We start from the raw sequence: 21,904 nt of genomic DNA, 5'->3' as shown, positions 1-21,904 counted from the left end.
ATCGGGCTTGAATTTTTGGCTGATCTGCATTCTTAGATGCCGAGCTTGCACCTTGGAAACTATCTTTGGCTTGAGCTCGGATTAACCAAGAGGCTAAAAGGGAATATATCATAAATCTCTAATTTTGTGCGTGGCGTTCAAATAGACATGTAAATTTGGCGTATGGACCTATCACCGAGATGAAGTACTTGTTGGAACAAGCTGCTGCTCCGTCCTGACAAACATCATATGCAGAATTTAATGCTTGTCTCTAGCATTGCTGAAAATTATCCTTCGGGCTTTAAACACCAAAGGTAGCTTCTTGCTTTCGTGTTTTGGTGAACAGGTTTGAGTGTGGCATTTTAGTGTGGTCCTGTTATTTGGAATCAATGAGAAGGAATTGATGTGGTGAATGGAAATCGTCTGTGATATTCAGGTTTTTTAGTTAGTTATCAACTTAGTATTTTTATCAAATTGTAGATGATCTTAAAGTCAGTTAGTTATTGCCTTAGTATTTATCAAATTGCAGGTGATTTAAAAGTCGATCTTTGAACAGGATCGTCCAATCAATTTGGGCTTCTTGTACTGCTTATGCCCTTTTATTTGATGTTCATTTTTTTTTTTTCTGAAAAATGTGCTAACTTTGTCACCGTCCCTTTATCTTTGAAGTGTTCACAAGACCTGGATTTCGACTTGGTGGTGGAAAATTAGTCCTAAAATTTTGCCTTTAGACAATCAGGTAGAAAAGCTGCTAGTATTACCCAATTCAAGAGTACAAGATTATGCATTACAAACTCTTTTTTGTATTCGGTGATTAGATCGACTAAGATAAAGTACCTAGACGCTTTAAGAGGGTCTCGATAGAGCTTCCCCTTGTGTCAAGCCATTGCTTTTGAATAATCCTTGCAACTGCATCTTTCTTTTTACTATAAAGTTTCTATTGTAGAAGTAGGTCGTGGCCAAGTGGTAGATTAGCAGATGCATATAAGCTAGCTACTACGTTAAGGTATTGTAACTCAATTGTCTAATTTAAAAATCAGTTTGGATTAGCTGTTTTTTGAGATATTTTTTAAAAATTATGCTATAGTAGAGTTTTTAGATTATATTTTAAAATATTTTTAAAAAATATTTTAAAATATTTAAGAGCAGAAGAGTTTTTAGAATATATTTTGAGTTATTTTTTAAAATTTTAAAAAAATTTAAACTAATTTTTAGATTACCTTTTAAAGTACTTTTTAAAAAATTTTATTGTATTTAAAAAATTAGTTTTTGAAAAATACTCCCATCCAAAAAAAAAAAAAAAGAAATAATGTGGATTCTCGGGGAAAAAAAAGCACCTAGACATTTTATATTTCATTAGTGTAGTAGAGGCGCCATTCATTATACACCAAATTTTTATTGATGAAGGAAAGAATGTGCGCATGGCCATGGCAAACACAAGGGAATCTTAAACAGGCACTTGCAGAAAGCTGTGGAACAAGCTATTACGAAGAGATGAGAATGACAATGACCTTACATCAAGATGCAAAGAGAGGAGGGAACAAAACGAAAGCAAAAGGAGCGAGCCAAAAACAAAGAACTGATCTGAAGGAATAAAAACCAGCACGGCATCATCCCATTTCCTCTACCATGCTATAGGCAACTCAAACATCAATTCTTTACATGGCTTAAGCTCTAACACGAGCTGTTGGCCTAGAATGAGAGTAGCCACCTCATAAGTGATTGTTTGTGCTCCCCATTGTTTAGTAGATCCTGTTAAAAAGCAGGGAAATAAGATGAACGAACATCAGCAATTTAGTAACAAAATCTTGCTCATCTGAAGACATACGGTAATTAGCTCTTGTATTATCAAGTGTTAATAGCTATAAAATGTTGACGTTTGTTGGAAAACAGAAGACATACGGTAATGCTTACAAAACTATGCCTGATAAAATATAATTGCTGTTTTCTTTTCTTTTCCAAGGAAAGCAGTAAAGAGTTTTATTGGTTCAAATCTGCTGAACAGAAAATTTCTGTCAAAATTTAGAAAGGTTTGGAGTTTGGACATCCTTCAGGATGATGATATGTTCTACCAGCATGTAGTAGCTAGCTAGCATACTGATCTCTCTCTCTCTCTCTGTCTCTCTCTCTATGTATATATATGCTGCAAGTAACTGGAAAAAGGTGAAAATTTTCAGTCCCCTGGTCAGTTGAAATTTTCACCATGAGGTAAGACTCACTAAACATTAAGTTCAGTAAAATTTTAATCTCTGATAGTTATATTTTACCATTTTACAATAATGCAACCAATAAGGCGTGCTCGACTTCATATACGGTAAGTTCAGTAAAATTCTAATCTTCTTCAGTAATATTTTACCGTTTTACAGTAATGCAACCACTAAGGCGTGCTCAACTTCATAAACATTGTATTATCGTGAAACAAATTAATGCTTCATCTATCAGCAACATGGTAAGGTATACCAATAGTAATGCTTGACATATAAAATACAGTGGAACAAACTAGTGAATTGTGTTTAAATACCAGGATCGAACGGTTTAAGGGGTTGGTTCGGTTGAACGTTGTGTCTTGTCCAGCTCAGCACTTAGCATATGGTGGAGAAGCATATCAACTCTCTGACCTCGTGATTTCATGCTGCAGAGTCAATGACTTGTCAATTGAACGTATCTCATATAATCCAGATCTAAAAAGAAAATTACATATTGAATAGAATGACAAGACATACCCAATATTACGTCGGTGTTCCTTCCGGCTTCCTTCCTGATTGTAGAATAAGGTGGTACAAATGAAAGGTTATTACTTGGTGAAAAAATATGCATCTAAGCCACAAGTCATATCAATAGGATGAAACAGGAGGGAGAAAGAATTTTTAAGATCAAGAAAATCATCTTAGTAGCTTGTTGAGCTGACTGGTTATAATTGATCATTTTCTAAGGCGGTTAACTGCTCTGAAAATTGTGATTGAAGATATGCTCTGAGAATGACACACTGCAATATGTATCATTCACCTTGTCACTGGTGGACAATCAAGAATTATACTGGACTGAGGACCTTAAATGGATGTTTCCATATAGAAAATGAGAGCAAATGAAAATACCACAAGCATCAGATGGGGTCCATGGAATGGCTAACCCCAGAACTTAAGCATCTAGGAAAGAGAGCTGCTACATATTCTGTCAAAAGACTAATGATACTAGGTTGGTGATGTTTACCACAATATTCCTATTTTTATTGGAGACTAAAGAAATATTGTGGGTTTCAATGAGGTTCCCAAAGTAGAGAAATCGACATTAACATCGACCTTATAGAAATCGAATTTAAAGTCGATTTCTTTCTTCCAAGCAGATAACCCTGCAAAACCACTAAGGCACAACTCTTCTTGTTGATTTGAATTGTCCCTTTTCTTCTTCTGCTACTGATGATGTTTCTTGGCTTTCTCTTACTCCTGATTTTGATGAGGACAAGAAGGGCTTTATTTCTGTAGCTGCTAGCCTCAGGATTTGAAAGCAGTCAGGAACGCCTGACCCACAACACCAGCAATATTTTGGATGTGATCTACTTTAACGTCCTTATGATCGTGATATTTTGGGCACCAGGATTTGGATAATACGCCGAATGAAAGAAGGCACCCCCGCGGTGATAGTTTGATATCAATAATGGTGGCAGCGGTGGTCATGGGAGAAATTGTTAGGAGTGAAATATGCTGGATGAGGCAGGGATCCCATGGTGTGCTTTTGTGGCTGCTCTTCTACTTTATTCTCTTCTTGTATGTGCATAAAGGATTTATGGAGAAGAAGAGGAAAGGGAGAGGGAGAGGGAGAGGGAGGGGGAGGGGAGTGAAGAATTTGAGAAAAACAGAAATAATAGTAGCACAAGAAGTAGAAGGAAATGGTAAAGAAGAAGGAGAAGTCAATTTCTTAGAACTTGATTTCTCTATTTCTGGAACCTCAATAAAACCAACAATATTTTTTATTTCCAATAAAAAAATCGGTTTTGGCAAACAACCCTACTAGGGTGTTTAGACCTTAAAAGTAAGCCAGTTTGCAAAAGTTCATTAGTTGTCTGGTGAGAATCCTCTTCCTGTAAGCATGTTGCTTGATGGCGAATCTTTTTCATGCCAGCTTAGCTTTAAACAATGCTTAAACAGGATTTCATTGAGATTTCAATATGCACAGCTCAAAATCTCGTTCTTCAGCTCAAGCTTAGTGTCTTCATGAAATAAAAACAAGAGCTTAAGCTAGAACTCCAGCTACCATATATAACTTAAAAATTTTACATGCTCATTTCCATGTACATCTAAACTTGACATCTTCAAGGCATGTACATTTAATTCCATATGCACACTAAATAAAAGGGTTGCAGTCTAGGCATAAGGCAGTAAAGTTTATACCTCTTAAAACCTTTCAGCCTGAAGCTTGACTTAATTTTGCAAGAAACCAATCAAGTCAACAAAAAAAAGTCAACTGAAATTGCCAAACAAGTTGATCTAGCGATTGACAGGCTAGTGCTCTCAGTCTAGCAGATGTTAATTCATTTGGGACATCATCGTACATATAAAAATTCCTCATTGTAAAGACATCAAGGTTCTCATTTTTCTTAGTTTTCTGCTCTGACAATTTCGAATCTAGCATACAGGATTGCACTAGTTTCACTTATCCAGAAGAAACATGATCTAATGCTTGAATATGACATTTGTGGCTTAAAAGATTAATTTGCAACAAGGACTAGGCCACACGTATTTCCTCCAATGGCTAATTTAAACTTGCAGCGCAGAACTGTAAAGCACTTCATAGAGAGCCAGCCTTGAAGACGTCTATAAGTAAATAACAATAAGAAGGAAATGGAACTACGAAGAATTTCTAAGATATTCAACAAAAATTCCTAAAATGACAGTTTGATTAAGTACCTTTTAGCAAATGATTTACTGATGAACACAATTTTATGGTACCTACAATTTCTACTCTGATAGAGCAGCTCAAATGAACTAAATAGACTAACCTGGGTTTCTGTGTCTTCACATTTCTCTGAAGTTTCAAGCTCCATCTCCGCAAAGAAAGCCTCCAAGACAAAAGCCACAACCTGAAATGAAAATGAAGAGCATAAAGTCTTAGCTTTTGACATCAGGAATCAACAAAAATGTTATATCAAATAAAAGAATCCAACTTGCTTATTTTCTCACAAGATAGAACACCATTCAAAAGCAAGAACACTAGATTTTTATATCAACAAAGAAAACAAAAGTAAGCACAACAAAGCAAGACAATAGGCACTCCAAAGCCATGTATGTATCCGAACTTTATAACTGCTTTCCAATATGAAAGACAATACTTCCCCACCTCTGCAAATAGTTTAAGAATGCAGTAAAAGTTCCATGAAAACTGGAAGGCATTCATTTACAGTTATCAAGTTCTTTTGCAAGGAGAGGTGTTGACACACACCACACACAACTGTAAAATATGACCACTCAATTATCTGGTAAGGATTTTAAATTGGAACAGAAGCTTACCAAATTCAAAAGCAGCAAAACAGTGATAAGGTAGAAGCTGACAAAGTAAGTATAAGCCCAGGAAGTTCCAGTCAAATCCACGTAGCTCTGAAATTTTATCATGAAAGTATCAGAGAATCCAATATGGCAACTAAATAGTCCTAACAAAGAAATTCTCATTATTTCTAAGTTATGTTATGTAAATGGCTGCAAGACAAAGCCACAAAATAGAAATTTCAGCATCTGTTAATCTAAGGCAAAGTTGAATGCACAATTAATAATATCCTGCCATTTAGATAATATGTAGACATATTCAATCTCTGGACAAGTACATAATATCTGTCAATGGACAAAGTTGCAATTCAGGTGAGTTTCTCAAGCAAATTATTTATTGTTCTAACAGTTCATAGAATTGTGAACATATGGGTAGATAATCAAGCAGTAATTGTGATGTAAACTGGCAAAGGACAACCATCCTCTGAAGCTAAGCAAATTTACGAAAATACAATTGTTGATAATTCTTAAGAAGTCTCGCTTGCTACCAAGAATCTGAGAACTTCTCATAACTCCTGCAAGTATCCTTTCTTCTCTGATGAATCTGTATGGAGCTGAATGTGATAAATGAGCAACGGAACTTCCTCTGATTGCAAAGAAAATGCAACTTCAGATAGAAAGCTGTAATGCTTAAGGGTGAATCTCAATGGTATCTCCACGATGTTATACCTCCTTGATTAGTTAGGACTAATAGCGTTTCACACTTTAATCTTAGAAGGGCTTGAGTCAAACCCCAAAGTCAGCTGAGAAAATGAAGTGAGGGTGAATCTTAATGCTAAAACATTGCTGTCTGTTTGTCCCTCCTAATAAAAACAAGAAACCGACATAATAGTTTATTATAATACTACCTAACACCTTAACCTAAATCTGCAATAACTAAGAGCTGGAAAAGACAAACCTTACTGAAAACCAATCCCTAGCAAAAGCCAGGCCTACTAACCTTCATGCATGAACCAAATGAGGTTGGTTTTAAAGCAAAAGGGTAGGCATAGAGAAAGAATGCTCAGACAGTATAAATTGCAATTTATAAAACCTCGATAAGCAGCTTGCTGAAAAGATAAATATCACAAAAAAGAAAAAAATAGAAAAAAAAACAGCAAAGTAGCTTTTTGACAAAAGCATACATTTGGTAACCATGAAAAAATGCTCAAAATTATGGGAATTATAATACCTGCATCCACACTTGCCAGTTCCCCATCACCAGTAAATTGAAGAGTGTGACCATTCCATTCGGGTAATCGTTGAAGTTAAAGAGTAAATAGCTAACTTGTCAAGAAAATACAGAGAAGGAAAGCTGATTCACACAATTCACTTAAGGAAAAGGTCCAATAGTTTGTCAAAAAACAATGTGTGTGTGTGTGATTATTAGACATGCACTCAAACAAGTACATATCACCACATCTCCATTTACATATACAGATATATAAATGCATACATACATTTCCAGAAACATCAGTGGATACTTGTTATCAGCAAGATCAGTGCTCTCCAACTTGGGGTTGCCAGCATTCACAATCCCGCCAAATACCTGCAAGGAGAAGATGTGCAGTAATAGTATCTATAAGAATACACGAACCGATGTCAGATAATATGATTATAGTTGGCTAATGGACTCAAAGCACTGAAAATAATTAAATTGGAGGATTATAAAAGTTAACTGGGCCTAATGCTGAATTTGATGGAAGTAAGCAATATTAGACAGATTTTGTCACATAAATTTCATCTAAAAGCAAGAAATCTGCTGAATAAAACATTATAAATCCAGTCAGAAAAGGATACTTGATTTACCTGTACGCCAATTGAGCAGTAAATGCACATGACACAAAATATGGTTCCCAAGTATGGCATCAGACTTGGTATGAGGGTCAAGAAGGTGGCAACAAAAGCTCGATATTGTGGAACATTCATCAGAAGCCTTATCAATCTTAGCATTCTCAAAATGAGAAGATAGCGGATCCTGAAAAGATCAATAGGCATTTAGAATGTATGCAAATGCTGATTATTCTCGATTACAACCAAATAAGGAAAAATATTAGTTGGAAATTAGGACGTCCAACAAGTTGTCAGCCTGTAAAGAAATGGATTCCATTTATCGTAGTCCTAAATTGTAATTACTCATCAAGAAAGACAAGGCGATGAGCCCTGGATCCCAAAATTAAGAACCAACTTTGGTAACAGTGGCATATTCAAAAATTCGGGCCTACACTGAAAGTTCAGTTTGAGTGGCTAAAATTGTCTAGAACATTACACAGGGTGCTTAAGCTGCTTCACAAATGAAGGATACAATTATTTCATCAACTTATTGCTGAGAATTTAAAATAGACATTATAAAAAGTAATAAAAGTGCTAGACCTGACCATACAATTTGAAGTAATAAATATCGGAGGGGAGAAGAACAAAACCGTGTCAAATGTATAATGAATAAAGTAAGTCATATCTATCAATTTTAACCTTTGATTAGGTGGGAATGTGCAGTACCAGATGAAGCTACGATCATGTTCATTAGATCAAGCTAGTCTTGTACTAGACATTAAATCTAGCTAAATCTGATAACATTTATGCAAATGGAGGGAAAAAACAAGAAAAAAAGAAACTAATTTGGTCTCCAATGATTTAAACCTTTCAACGGAAATGGTCAATCAGCAACCAAGAACAAAATTAGGCATCACACCTAGAGCTTGAAGTTAAGCAGAAACCTCATTATGGCCACAAAAATATCCAAAAACCCATCAAGCATATTCCCATAACATAACAAAAACTCGGTTAACAAGCAAAAAAACCTGGTTCTACATGAAATTTGACTCCCACTGGCAAACTAAGTAATCAGTGAACCTAAATTAACTTGCCAAAATCATAAAGTAGCTGTATGAGCACAAAAAATCAAAAGAAAAAACAAGTAGCTGCAGCAATAGTATTTATATAGGACCATGCATGACCATTGCTGTATTCAGCCGTCCTCTTTTATTTGCTTGGACATATCACCAGATGCATCAGGGAATTACTATGATACAATGAAAGCATATATATAGAGCAGTTTTGAAACACCCATATGCAGCTCTTAGCTCCAAGTCAATCAAAACTTTGATCTGAGCACTACAATAGGAAAACTAAGAAGATTAAACATTCTTACCATTCCCCATTTGAAAGAAAAGTCAGCCTGTTGGGAGCCACAAAAGTGGCCGTTTCTCCAACAACTGCAAAAACAGAAGTCATCTACCACATCAGAGACAAAATGGCAAGTTAGGCAATGCAATATACTTATGGTGGATGTTTCCATTATCTAGTGACTTCTCCAAATGGATGTTGAAGTTATGATTTGCATTATGACAAAAGAGTTCTTATTTGTAAATAGAAAAATCAACTGAGTTCCATTTATTGATCAGCTTGACCCAATTGATCTTTTGGGTGGATTCAGATAAATCCAACCTTTTATTGCTTGTTTGTTTTCTGCGCAGAAATAGTTTTTAAATTGCTGGTAGAAACAGATTTTCCTAATGGAAAAGCTTTTAAGCTCCTTTTAGTGCTTTTACCAAAGATAATAACACCTTTATGCCAAGAAGACAGGGCCTCATTCGTCTGGTCATTGATCCATGATAGTCACAGGATTCCTGGGACTTGTGTTAGTGATCAAGTCAAATCTTACAAGAATTAAGGTTGTCAAAGATGGCGATATTTCGAAGAACTAAAAGCCCAGACCATTTCGCCCATAATAGCCAGTATAGAAGTTCCCGAGGTTCACAACAAGAAGAAACTTATATGGGAGCATCAGATATTGAAACATAGGGAACTGAAGATTGGATGGTAAAAAGTGGCAGCAATAATGAATATAACCTACCTATCACCAAGGTGACAATAAAATCAAAGCGATTTTGACCATCCCTCCAATAGTTTTCAAAACCATAAGCATAAATTTTCAACAGCATCTCCAGGACATAAATCCAACCTGTAGACACAAATGCAGCTTCTTGAACACTGACACGTGAAGACATATGACCAATAATGCGACATCCTTAAGAGAGGAGTTAATTGCATTACATATTGCAGTAAATGTAGTATGCATGTTCTGCAGGAACTGAGAGAGAAACAAATTCATACATATGCATAAATGTAACCATGTAGCTCAAGAGACAGAAAAAGGAAGCTCTAAGCTCATCTACCTGCTTTATTGGTGTGATCATGTATTTGGTAGAGGTAAAGCTAAGCAAAATACTAAACCTCAAGCCAAATTTTGACAAATATTTAGACAGATAAATAAGAAGTTAATGCCTAAGAAGAATTATATACCTTGTCTTTATCATGGTTTCAGACTCTTACAAAGTCAGTGTGAGATTTCTCCCCACCCCCACAAACAAGTACACAACACTGCTGCTGGTACGTCAAACAGCAAATATGCTTTGAATACACATTGTATTATAGTTGATTGATGGCTTACCAAAGACGAATTCAACCTTCTGCCAAGCCTGTTGAGCAGAATTGTCCTCTATATCAAGCTGAAACCAATCAGGTTATACAATGAGCAACATTAAAAAGCAATTATGTGAAACAGTACACACAAATCCCTAGTACTTAGGGGTCGAGAACGCATGTTTATATGCATAAAAGGTACACATAAGATTGATTGTGTCAAATGTCATAATTATACCTATATCACAGTGGCTACTAATTAACTTCACTTATTTGACAAAAAAGTAGATGAAACTCGGCCAACCCAATGTGGGTGACATACTACCATTTATAAAAGTAGTGCACACTAATATTGTCAAGAACAATGTTACTTCTCTGAACACTCCCCCTCAAGGTGGACCATGCATCTCATAAGCTTCTAACTTGTCACAAGTACATGGCACCTGTGAAACCTTCACTCATCAGCAATCAGTTTTAAGGTTGAATTGGTATGTAAGCTCCACTTTTCCAGCATTCCAAACTTGTTCACATTGCAGCTTTGAGATGTGCCAAGTGCTGGGACGATTAATAGAGGTGGATGGTGAAAAGGTCCCTTCAATTGCTCAATCCTAGGTAAGTGATCTCATTCCCATTGGATTATAAAGTGAGATTAAGAGTAACACTTATAATGACTTTCACCAGTAAAAGGATAAAGCCTCAAAAGAAGGAAAATTGATGAAATTTCTCTACTTGAAAGATCCTGTATCCTAATTCTCCTTGACTTCATCAAATTCACAGGAAATGAGTGGATAAGGAATACATACGCATAATGACAGAAAAAAATTGTAGTTAAGGCATGTTATGACAAATACTGCAACATAAACCACTTCAACCCAGCAAATAGGACTTTGTCAAGCTGATGCTAACCAATTGTAACTACTGGAATAGGAGCCAGGATAGTCTAGACAAACGTTGAGATACTTATTGCCACTTCCTCACTTTGAGACCACTATAAACTGTCTTCTATCAAATCATATTAAATATACTGTTTGTTTTCCATATTCATGCTTCAAAGTTCTACAATATCCCTCCCTCTCTGAAATAAACAAGCCTTTGCATATCAGTGAACTTTATGATTCTTTATCTTCTTTTTCTCCAACTGTACAAAACAAAATCAGATACAGCCCTAAGCCAAAAAGTCTGCTTAACCTAGAAAGTTTGACTGCAACGATTCGAATGAAATGCAGAAATAGAAGAATCTTCAAATACCAGGAACAGAAAAGGAAAGAACAATGCTTCAGCTACAAACCCTAAGCTCTTTTCTTTTTCTAATTTTTCCTCAGATCAGTATATTAGAATTGAAATCGAACCCACTTGCAACAAATGTGAACTCCCTAAAATAGCTACCCTGAAATGAATCAAAAGTCCCTAAATATTCCGGATATTTATATGATATTCTAGCATTAAAATGGCATGAATTTATTCAGCTTTAAGGTTTTGCTTCGAGCATACAACCATGACAGGGTCTGTTGACAATGACTTCATTTAATCATGCATGACAATTACGTTGGTAAACACAATCCAAACTGCATCTTTGAGCTTTACCGTTGTCTCAATAATGACAGCAACAAGATTCAAGACAAGAATGAATGCTACGATATATCCAAATGTAGGGCTTCGAACAAAGTTCTTCAATCTCTCAGAAACTGGCGAATGATAGATTGATGGACATTTTTCAAAGATCGGTTCCTGTGAAGAGAAAGCAAGGAATAAAAGAATCAGAGCAAAGCAATGGGAAGCAGGAAGAGACAGTTATAGCCTAGTTCAAAGAAAGTGAACTAACTGAATTCTCCTTTTGAAATCTCAGTGCTATGGCATTGCAAAGATCAGCAAATTCGTTCAAATTAATCTGCACGAGGAAGAAAGAGTGCAACAGACAACATTTACATTCAGTATCACGATCAAAACACTGTTTGTCACTTTCACACACAGCTATGAAGGCCATAAATCCTTGAAAGCAAAACCCTAGCCTCTGGACACATCCAGAAGGAGAAACGGATATGGGAATGAAAAGTACTATCATATACATGTTCAATGATGAATAACAAAATGATGGTGTCAATTGATGACAAAAGTTTTACTGATTGGTGCAAAAAGAAGCACTGACAGCAACTCTTGTGCTCTAACCCACCCAAAAACAATTACATATATTGTCAGAAACTTGGAAAATTGTAAAAGCATCAAAGATAAGATGATCAGAAAATTTTGAATATTTCCTCTAATTGATAGATTTCTGATTATTAAAACCATTAGATAATAGGCATGTCAACAACAACACCAACTTACTCCAACAAACAACTTAAGAATATACAAAATACCTTGAAGTCATGACTATCATCCAACTCATCAAATATTAGTTCGAAATCTTCCTTGGATATCTTTGGTAATGTTCTGAACACATGAAAATCAAGAATGGTATGAAACTAAATTAATGCCAAAAGGATTAGTAAATGCATCGTCAATATAATCAAGACAAAGAAATGATTATGGAACAATAAACCAATAGTAAGTTACAAACCATATAATCCCACAAAATATTTTAAGGAAAAATCATTTAATAGACAATAGTTAATGTTCAATCTTTAGAGAAAATATGAGATTTTTAAAAAGCAGGATTCCTTTTTTTTTTCCAGGTGGGGGGGGGGGGGTGTAGGAGAGCTTGTGGGTGGTTAGGACAAGAATGCATGAAAGAGCTTTTACATAAACGTGACATGTATAAAAGCTTTATACTTCAACCTTGAAATAGAGCCATGCACAAAATCTGAATTAAATACATTTCCAACTTAATTTATAGCTGTGTTCTGGTTGTTAGCAGTACACAATCTGCTTCCTAGTTCCAATAGCCGCCTAAAGAAGAGCACCATCTCATGCTTGAGCCACTTTTTTGGAATAGAATGACACAACCTACCTTTTATGCATCTCATTCAAGCTCCCCATCACATCACTCTTTAAACAATCTTTGTAACTGCATCTCACATGCACTATTTTTGTGGAATTCTGGTTTATCAGCTAGTTTATGTGACTCACTAAATTTCAGACGAGCATTCATCGCTATAAAATCAGTATAACACAATGTTCACCAAAAAATTAAGATGAACCATGCCTCACTACTGCTGTTCGTAGACATCATGACTACGGATCTAAAGATTGCTTCTAGGTAAGATATCTTTTTTAATCTTCACAGTTAAGAATTTTTTGAACAAAAAAAATTACACATCAAGTTCTAAAATTTCAGCAGGAGGTCAGTATTATATATGTGGTTGTAGCTGCTAAGGATCCAATCACTTTGTGAACAAAGCTCAGCTTGGCTTGTATGTTCAAGTCAACGAGTGAACACTAAATAAAAGTACAAACATGAGCCTAGTATGCAAACATAGGCATAAAAATCTTTTCACCATACAGAGGGTAACTACTACTTCCCTCATTTCCCCACTCTGCTGATTATTTCAGAAGACTGCAGTTTCTTTCCAATCACAACCACTGCCACCATTCCCTATGACCACCATCTATCACCACCAACACTCTCTTCCAACCACCAGCTGGCAGCCAACCACACCCACCACAGGCCGACTAGCGGTCTGCACATGGTAGCCTCTGGTAATTTTTCTTCCTCACTTCACTACCCTATTCACTGCTGCCGTGACTCAGAGTTGGTGTTAATTAACTTTGAACTAAATCTCAATTGATGTTTTGTTTAAGGAAGTGTTTTTAGTTGCTTGGCTGATCAGCTCTTGATTGATCTTTAAACAGGTAAATCAGCATGTCCAAGCATGGTTAATTTGTATTAAACAAGCCTAGCTTGATCTCAATCTCTATAATCATTCCGTCTCAAAGTGGGAAAGTTTTTTATATATGATGAGTTGAAGATGGTAGGAAAAATACACCTGTATTTGTTCAGCTCTTCAAACAGTCGGATGCACTGATCTTTGTCAAGGAATCCAAGATTCTGTGCACAATAAAAGAAAATGTTAAAATGGTAACAAGCCAAAAAGGAAAAAATACTAGAAAAGAGTCACAGACAATATTATGAACAGAGGAAACAAATGCTCGTGGCTCCTGTCCGGCTGCAGCTTGCCGTGTCAGCAGTGTTTATTGTTTTACTTCTTAAATCCATTTCATCTTGCTATTGCATCCTTGTTTTTACTGTTCATTCTTGAATAGTGTCCTAAGCTGACAACTAATATGCCATTTCTTAAACCCCCCAGATCATGTCCAAAACCCACATATCTTTTCCAACAGAACAAAGTCCACAGCTTCACATTCCACAGAGAGCACCATAAAGAGGGAGAGGAGACCACAGCATCATGCAGTCAGAGAAATATGAAACTAGAGGTTAGTACATTGTAAACTGTCAGCGACATGCTCGCATTCCAGTCGGAAGTACTTAATGCTTGTCAAAGCCCCAATTTTGTGAATGGACAGGTAAAGATAGCAGATATAGCTGATAGAAGCCCTTGCCTGTTGCTTTAATAAGATTTCATCTTTTTGTTCTGCATAATCTACTTAACAGTCTTTGACTTTAAAAACATGGTATTAGAGAACTCAAAGTTTACTGCAAATTGCAAAAACTGCTAAGTTACTTTAGGACATAGCAGATGGTATGTCCAATTCAAAGTTTGGGCAGAATATCATACATGCATGTTTTGTGAGGACATGACGGGCTCTATCATTTTGTAATTGGAAAAAGGGAAGAAGATGGAAAGATGAAGCACAGGAGCATTAGGCATACAGTTGTGCAGCAATGACTCACAAGACAAAAGCAGGAATCATACTCACATAGGTATCAGCCAGAGTAAAAGCTTTGCTCAGTGTTCTTATCCTCAAACGATCCTTTTCAGCCACTTGTTTTACAAGCTATGTACCATGAGAAGGTGAAAGAAAGAAGGAAACACATATGAATGAGTATTAACCCTCAAATAGTGGGACAAGAAACTGTAACCAGCAATAGAAATAATAAAATAAACAAAATTACTGTTTTTATGGCTACCTTTTATTTGAACTTATTTAAAAGTTGAAAAACACAAATTATTTATGCTAAGAACAAGTTAGATGTAGCACTAAATGTGGTAAAAATAGTCACATCTGAAGAAAAATTCTCAAATGCGATCTTTCGTGAGGATGGAAAGAGATGCCACACAAAGTTTAGAATTCGCAAGGAATAACTCAGACAAAGAGCTATATAACCATTCATTAAAAAAATGGAAAGAATAAAGCACAAAAGAAACCTATACCTCATTTTTAAAGCTATCGTAAACAACGGCAAGGATCAAATTGGTGACGAAGTAAACACCGAGAAGCACAAAAAGAACAAAAAAAAGGCAATACCAACGGGAGGCCCTAAAGAAATTATAAGACAGAGAAGTTTCGTTAGCGCTATGTTAAACATTAATAAAACGAAAGGATTAATAACCATGAAAGATCAGTTATTGTAACAAGTTCAGAAATCTGTTCTATATAGAGTGTCATTTCATGGAAGCTTAATCTCCTTTCCTTGATCTGTATGTTTATGTATACATGGACATACTGGAACTAGGATGATGAAATTAGAATATTATCAATCATTCAATGCATTTAGCAAAACCACAAGAGGTGGACAACAGAACTCCACCAGATGTAAAATAATTGCACAGTTAACTTCCAATTGTAATGAACGATAGACATCAAAGTACAATTTGTGATGTAACTTACTTGTATGCAGGAATCCAGACATCTGGATTGTTGGATGTGGTAAATAAAACAAACATTTGGTAGAGTGTCATGCCATAGGAGGTAAATACAGTGTTCCCCTGTTCGGTGTCTTCAAAGATGACAAATGCTATCCAGCTAGAGAATAGCAGAAATAAAAGCGATAAAGCCTGAAAATAGACATTGTTTAATGAAAGAGGAGAAAAGGAAAAGAACAAGCATTAGATAATGTTGGATAACAGAAGAGTTTCATCACTAAGACAGTCATGTAACAACTTGAAATATTTTTTAAGTTCTCTCCAAAAACATACAAAAACAAGATTAACAAATGATAGAGAGGAAAACACACCAGGACATTGAGATACGTGCCCAGCATTCCAGCTAGTATAACGATGCTGTTGCACAAGTCCCTTGTATTGAAAAGAAACCATCCAATTTGGTAAATCAGAATTCATTTAACAGACTCAAGAAAGATACTAAATGGGGAAAAAAACTAATTATGTGCAATTACAACATATTTGTGGAACACGAAAAATCAAACCAATGATTCTGCGATAAAATTACATGGCTGCTATTATCCTTGGATTTCAACCTTGATAGCCATTCACCAAAAAACTTTCAAAAGCCAAAGAACCAGCAATCTGCTCTGATTTTACAAGTCTGTTTTACCAGCAGAAGACATGGACATTACTTTTAAGTCCTTTTTTCCCTTTTTTTCTTATATAAGTTTCTTGAAAAGAATTTAGAACCTAAGACCTTTTCTCCATAATTGCTATTGTTAATGGCCTACATCCATCTAGAATTACATTTCTACAAGATTCAAGAAATATTTAGATCTCCATAAAAAGATCAAACCTTTATACTTGATCTCTTGCCAAGAACAATAGCAGGACAGGAGGTGATACTTATAATTGGGGAATGAGGTAAAAATGAACTTTTCATACCTAATGCTTAGAATGAAAAACACAACCCTGACATAGGGTGCAATCCTGAATGGAAGAGAGTTGAAGGCCACTGGAGAGAGAGATAGAACATAGACTAAGATATCAGCAACCATAATGAGCAGCAAAAGGACCTGAAAAATCAGTGAGAAAGAAATGACTATTAGTCAATGCCATTGAATATTTTCAGTTGCCTCACAACCTAACGTGTATAGTATTTCATTGATTCCATTAAAAAATCAATTTCAGAACCATCCCCAAATTATTCTGTATAAAAATGGCCCAACAGCCTATGCAATTCTGCCTATATGGTTGATTTGTCATACAGTGTCACCTATTCATATGAAAAATCAAGAAAGCAGGAACATTTATACAAGTTCTAAAGAATTGGCAACGACATCACTAACTGCAATTCATGGCGCAAAAAACCAGTATCAATGGAGCGCCTTTTCTAGCCTTTGAAGTACATCAGACTCGCCTTGACATACAGAAAGAAGACACTGCCAAGCTAACAAGGAGATCAAGTAGGGCAGCCACGTCATGGTGGGTTGAAAGCCACTCAGGTAGCTGGTTGGAAAGAGTCAAGATAAACCTAGATATGCCCAGGTCTACAGTTCAAGGCCTAACTTAAACAATGTGGATCTGCGACCCATTTTAACGTATATTACCAGTTATTGGGCACCATATACAATTTAACTCAGTTCGTGTTACCCAGATCACATAGGATGTCTAAGTGGGTTTGCCTCTTTAACAAAAAGACATGCTGATGCTACATAACCAACTAGTAGGGCCTAATGCATAAGCAATCAAGTTCTGGCTGTCATCGTCAAATCTCCATTACCTAAGTTTCATACTTAAAGGACTTGTCACTTTCATATAACAACCTTAAATTTTTTCTGTGAAGAATAATTACATTTTGGACTTATTTAACAAGAAGAAATAATGATTATTACTTTGAGTATTAATGACTTGTTTGTTGCCCAATCTCGAAGGTTAACAGAGGCCTCAATCTGAGAAGTGATGTACTGCTGTTGGACCAGGACTTATTTTGCATCTTAAAACTTCCTTGATCCCCATATTCTGTCCCTTTTCACATCACAATGAAAAATATTTGGGATCCAAAGAAACAAAAGAAATCAATAGAGGTTTGTAGGGACTTAATAAACCAAATTCAGAGACCAAGTACCTTCAGTTGGTTAAGCAGACGTTTCCAGTAAATAGCCAACCCCTCATATGATAGGGGGAACAAGATATGTACAACGAGAATTAGGAGAGTCACACCCTGTAAAGGGGAGGGATAACAAAAGGTAATTATCATAATAATGACAGAAGAAACAAATTCTAAAAAGAAAATTCAAGAGTTATAAACATTCAAAAATGCAGGGGAAGCTAAACATCAAGCTATCTCCAAAGTAGTAGTAATAAGTAAAGGAATCAAAGTTTCCCAAGGAAAGTAACCGAGCAAACAAAAAAAACTGAAAAAAAACTCAGCCACAGATATGGACCTTACCTCATATATAAGAGACTCAGTAGAAGTTAAGAATGGTAGTTGTCCTAGGAAGAAGTACTCTCTGTCACTGCAAGTATGTACAGAATACTTGGAACACCACAATGGTTTCTAAAACAATTTAAACACCAGCCAGAAAAAATGTGGTTCAGCAAATGAACAGAGCATAATTAGAATTTCTATAATACAGTAAAGGAGCTTCTGCATAAGTTGGGTCAAACAAGAAGCTAGGTGGGGACCACCTACCTCAAGAAAGTTTAATATAATCAAAGCAAAATAGTTAAGGGTCCAAAGGAAATCAAATTTAATGAATGTGAAGTAATATTTTGCAGCATTTGCAAAGCTTGATTCATCAAGAACTTCCTCAGGTAGTCCAATGCCGTCCTCAGCCTGCAAATGCAAATGATTCAAACTGCAAATAAGTTTAAAGGTACCAATTGAAAGTTGAAACAAAAGATTGAGAAAACCGTCTGATAATAAATTACAAGTCTATAAAAATGATTACTAGAGATACTAGTGTGGACTGGTCTTACACATTTATACAAGTAAACCATAACAAATAATTGGAAAGAAGCAAGATAATGACAAAGAAACTGATTGTTTAAATTTCCCCTCATCTGTTCCACTAGAAGTTCCAGAAGCATACCGATTTAGTTCTACAGAATTTTCAAGGCTGGGGAAGGACCAAGATCAAAGAAGAGAATTCAATTGCAGATCTAATTATCTAAAAAGCAATCCAACAGTGACATGTCAGCTCTCTACATTAACACATTTGGCTAGATTTTTAGTTCTAGTATTACCAAGAGAAACTGCACAAAGAAGATAAAGAAGAAATGACTCCAATCCTCAAGTTTTCAACAAGCACCTGAAGGGTAACCAAAAGTCAACATCCATCTTCCACATGCAACGCTAATGCATGAACAACACAGTGGAAATGTGAGTGTAATAAGTACCAGGCCTCTTTTTGACTCAGGAAAAATTTTGTTCACGTTTGCAGACCACTTCTAGTTGAGTATTGATAGGACTATGGCTTCATTGGTCACATCGCAGATTGAAAACAAGAACACTGATCATACTTTATCCTATTTGTAGTCAAATTTTCATTTTCCAAATGCTAAAAGAGATGTGGACCATGTTTCTTTCTCCATCCATGTTTTCTTTTGCATTCAAAATCTTAAATAGTATACAGACTCCCTTGCTTCTCTGTTGGTGTAAATATAGAAACAAGAGATAGGGTAAGAAGGCTTTAGTTTCTTATTCACCAAATTCCAAACCAACACAAGCATGCTGAATTACGCCCTTCCTATCAACAAGAGGAAAAAAGTGAATGTTCCATTACTAGGCTAGCTAACTCAAGTGCTTGATGATAATCAATTTGTAATTCTATTCGTCTGTCTACACAACCAAATTCAGTAAATGACTGAAAAGATCGTACCTTTACAACAAATCATGATACTTAAAACCAACCAGAAAGGGAGATAGGTACTAATAGGGAATAATCATAGACCTCGGAATCTTTAGAATTTTCATGATGTGTAACTAACTGTAGTCTTATCCTAATTAATCTTTTTCAACAATTCCTTCAGTTTTCAAATGGAAAAGTCATGTTCTTTTCACATACAACCGAAAAAACCACTTCACTATAAGAAGTAAGGACCCATTCAGCTCATGCAGGTCCTTTTTTTGAGAAGTTTTATAGAACATTTACTAGCACCAATATTACAAACTAGCACGAATCTTTTAAGATAACAGACTATCTACACAAAATCCAAGCCAAGAATTCCCAAATAAACAGATAAAACACGGTAAGTGTAATAAAAAGTGAGGATAACACACAAGATCAACCAAAGCAGCAGCTTTCTGATAAGTTGATCCATAAGCAATTGCATCTGATCTCCTACTAAAACCCCCTTTTCGAATTCTCCCCCAAGCACTTGAATGGGTTCCACTACTTTCTCCTCCCAACAAAGCTTCCTCCATTGTCTCAGCAAACTGAGAAAAGGGTCGCTCCTTTTTTTTTTTTCCCCTTTTGTTGTTTTCTTGTCTTGATTTTTACCAACTAGTAGCTCAAAAAAGCAACCTTTAACTGTAAAATATACTCTTTCCTCATTTGATAACCGAAATATCAGAAAGGTCGTTATGCATTTGCAGAAGAAGGCAAGAATTACTGCTAAAGAAAGTGTAACGTGTGTCTTTGTTAGTAGTAGGGTCTGGTATAAAGTGGCATAAATCAAGTCAGTGTCAAAATGGGAAGTGCTGAATACGTGGGAAAAATATGAAGCAGTTGATGTCGATTAGTTCAGGGTCCTGGTCGGCTGGTCCTTCTGGAGGTTTTTCAAAATGGATTTGATTTGATAAATTCTTCAGAGTTCCATGTGGGGTAATTACGATTCTGTCGGCAATGCGGCCTTGTGGGGCTGGCATGGTGGAAATGGTTATTGATGCATTTTCATTAATGCTGGGACCGGACACCCTGACGGTCCGCCAATCTGCACACATCTCTTGTCCAGACTGCAGGGGCAAAGTCCTATTGCCATTAACTCTCGAAAATTTTATTTTTTTAATATATTTCTCAATTACTTTTTTACGTCAAATTAATATAATATTTTTTATACAGAAGATAGCAATACAAAAAATTTTAATTTTTATTATTTTATAAATAGCAATTTTCTAATGAGTAATTTCTAAATATAAGTTGTGATTAATAAATTGGTGGCTACAAGCTTTATCAATTTAAACAACTATCTAGCAAATGTTCTCGAATTATTCTTGATGTTTCAGTTTTTTGCTTTAGCAAAATAGAGACCAATATTATTAATAAACTAACTAAAAATGGTTCAGCACGATTTGATGTTTCAGTTCTTGTGCTATTGTCTTCTTAAATTCCATACTGTTTCTTCTTAATATTTTACGAGCTATCACAGAACCCATGAGAGAAGCTATTCAGGAGTTTATACATATTCCCTTTTTAAAGGAGATTTTAGTTTATACAAATTCAATACTATTTCTTCTTGAATTCAGTTCTTAGTATGACCCTGTTTATTATATCCAATCGTCATTAATACTTGAGTCATATAAGGCTGTAATCAAATCGAACTGATCACGAGTTCGAATATCTCGATAAGCCAAGCAAGTCGCAAAAACAATGTTCGAAGGTTCGTTGAGCCTTATCAAGCTTTTTATTTTTAATTATTTAATATATTTATTATTATGAAATTACCTTTATGCTCAAAAGAGTGGTTGAATTTACGAAATGTTTCAGGTCGTATGAAATTTTTTAAAGGGCGATAATGTCTTTCCATTCAAAATTGTTAAGAAAATAAAATTTTCTGACTCGTGTTCGATAAAGCTCTCATTGACTCGAATCCATGCGAGTCAAACTCAAGTTCTACGAGCAATGCATCGAACTTGAGTTCAAATTCTAATAATACTACTTGCTCGATTTCGAATTCGAGCTCGAGTATCCTTCGCCATGCTCGAACTTAACTCGACTCGATTACAACCCTAGAGTCGTAGATACTAATAATGCAAGTCATCAATGCATCAAAAGATCCAAATCAAAAGAGAAAATTGTAGATTTAAATCCTTCTATAAAAATTAGATTTAAATTCATAATAGACCCCATTCTTGAAGTTCCACAAACCATATGATCTCCCAGAATTCGAATTTAGTTATGAAAATAAATTACAAGATAAAAACAATTATTGGGTGCCAGAAAGTCAATGAAACAATTATTATTAAATTGATGACTTTTATTAGTGAACAAATTGGACTTTTAAAAAAAGAAAAGAAAATGTGAACGCGTAGAAACT

At 35.5% G+C, this 21,904-nt stretch overlaps 1 protein-coding gene across 3 annotated transcripts; it reads right to left on the bottom strand.

The window, feature by feature from the left end:
- Positions 1-1,438: 1,438 nt before the first annotated feature.
- LOC113688924 (two pore calcium channel protein 1B-like) lies at positions 1,439-20,445 on the bottom strand. 3 transcript variants are annotated; one of them, XR_003448145.2, is made up of 24 exons: positions 19,929-20,445; positions 18,339-18,482; positions 18,096-18,203; positions 17,772-17,867; positions 16,589-16,719; positions 15,994-16,054; positions 15,648-15,814; positions 15,191-15,296; positions 14,736-14,813; positions 13,844-13,905; positions 12,278-12,350; positions 11,743-11,808; positions 11,505-11,648; positions 9,949-10,006; positions 9,352-9,459; positions 8,647-8,710; positions 7,305-7,473; positions 6,980-7,044; positions 6,688-6,810; positions 5,484-5,570; positions 4,976-5,056; positions 2,703-2,737; positions 2,501-2,611; positions 1,439-1,731 (listed from the first exon to the last, which is right to left on the bottom strand). XR_003448145.2 is itself a non-coding variant. In XM_027206750.2 (24 exons), exons 1-23 carry the CDS (start codon positions 20,070-20,072, stop codon positions 2,515-2,517), a joined length of 2,259 nt encoding a protein of 752 aa, XP_027062551.1. In that variant the 5' UTR covers positions 20,073-20,445; the 3' UTR covers positions 1,439-1,731; positions 2,501-2,514. The 3 variants fall into 3 exon arrangements, 2 of the variants coding, with proteins under 2 accessions (XP_027062551.1, XP_027062553.1); XM_027206750.2 differs by having other exon boundaries at positions 6,688-6,778; positions 6,956-7,044; XM_027206752.2 differs by having other exon boundaries at positions 6,688-6,778.
- Between the last annotated feature and the right edge of the window lie 1,459 nt (positions 20,446-21,904).

Source organism: Coffea arabica, chromosome 5c (genome assembly GCF_036785885.1).
Source record: "Coffea arabica cultivar ET-39 chromosome 5c, Coffea Arabica ET-39 HiFi, whole genome shotgun sequence".
Taxonomy (NCBI): Eukaryota; Viridiplantae; Streptophyta; class Magnoliopsida; order Gentianales; family Rubiaceae; genus Coffea; species Coffea arabica.
Note: the sequence above shows the minus strand (reverse complement) of the source record. Positions and strands in the feature narration are given on the sequence as shown.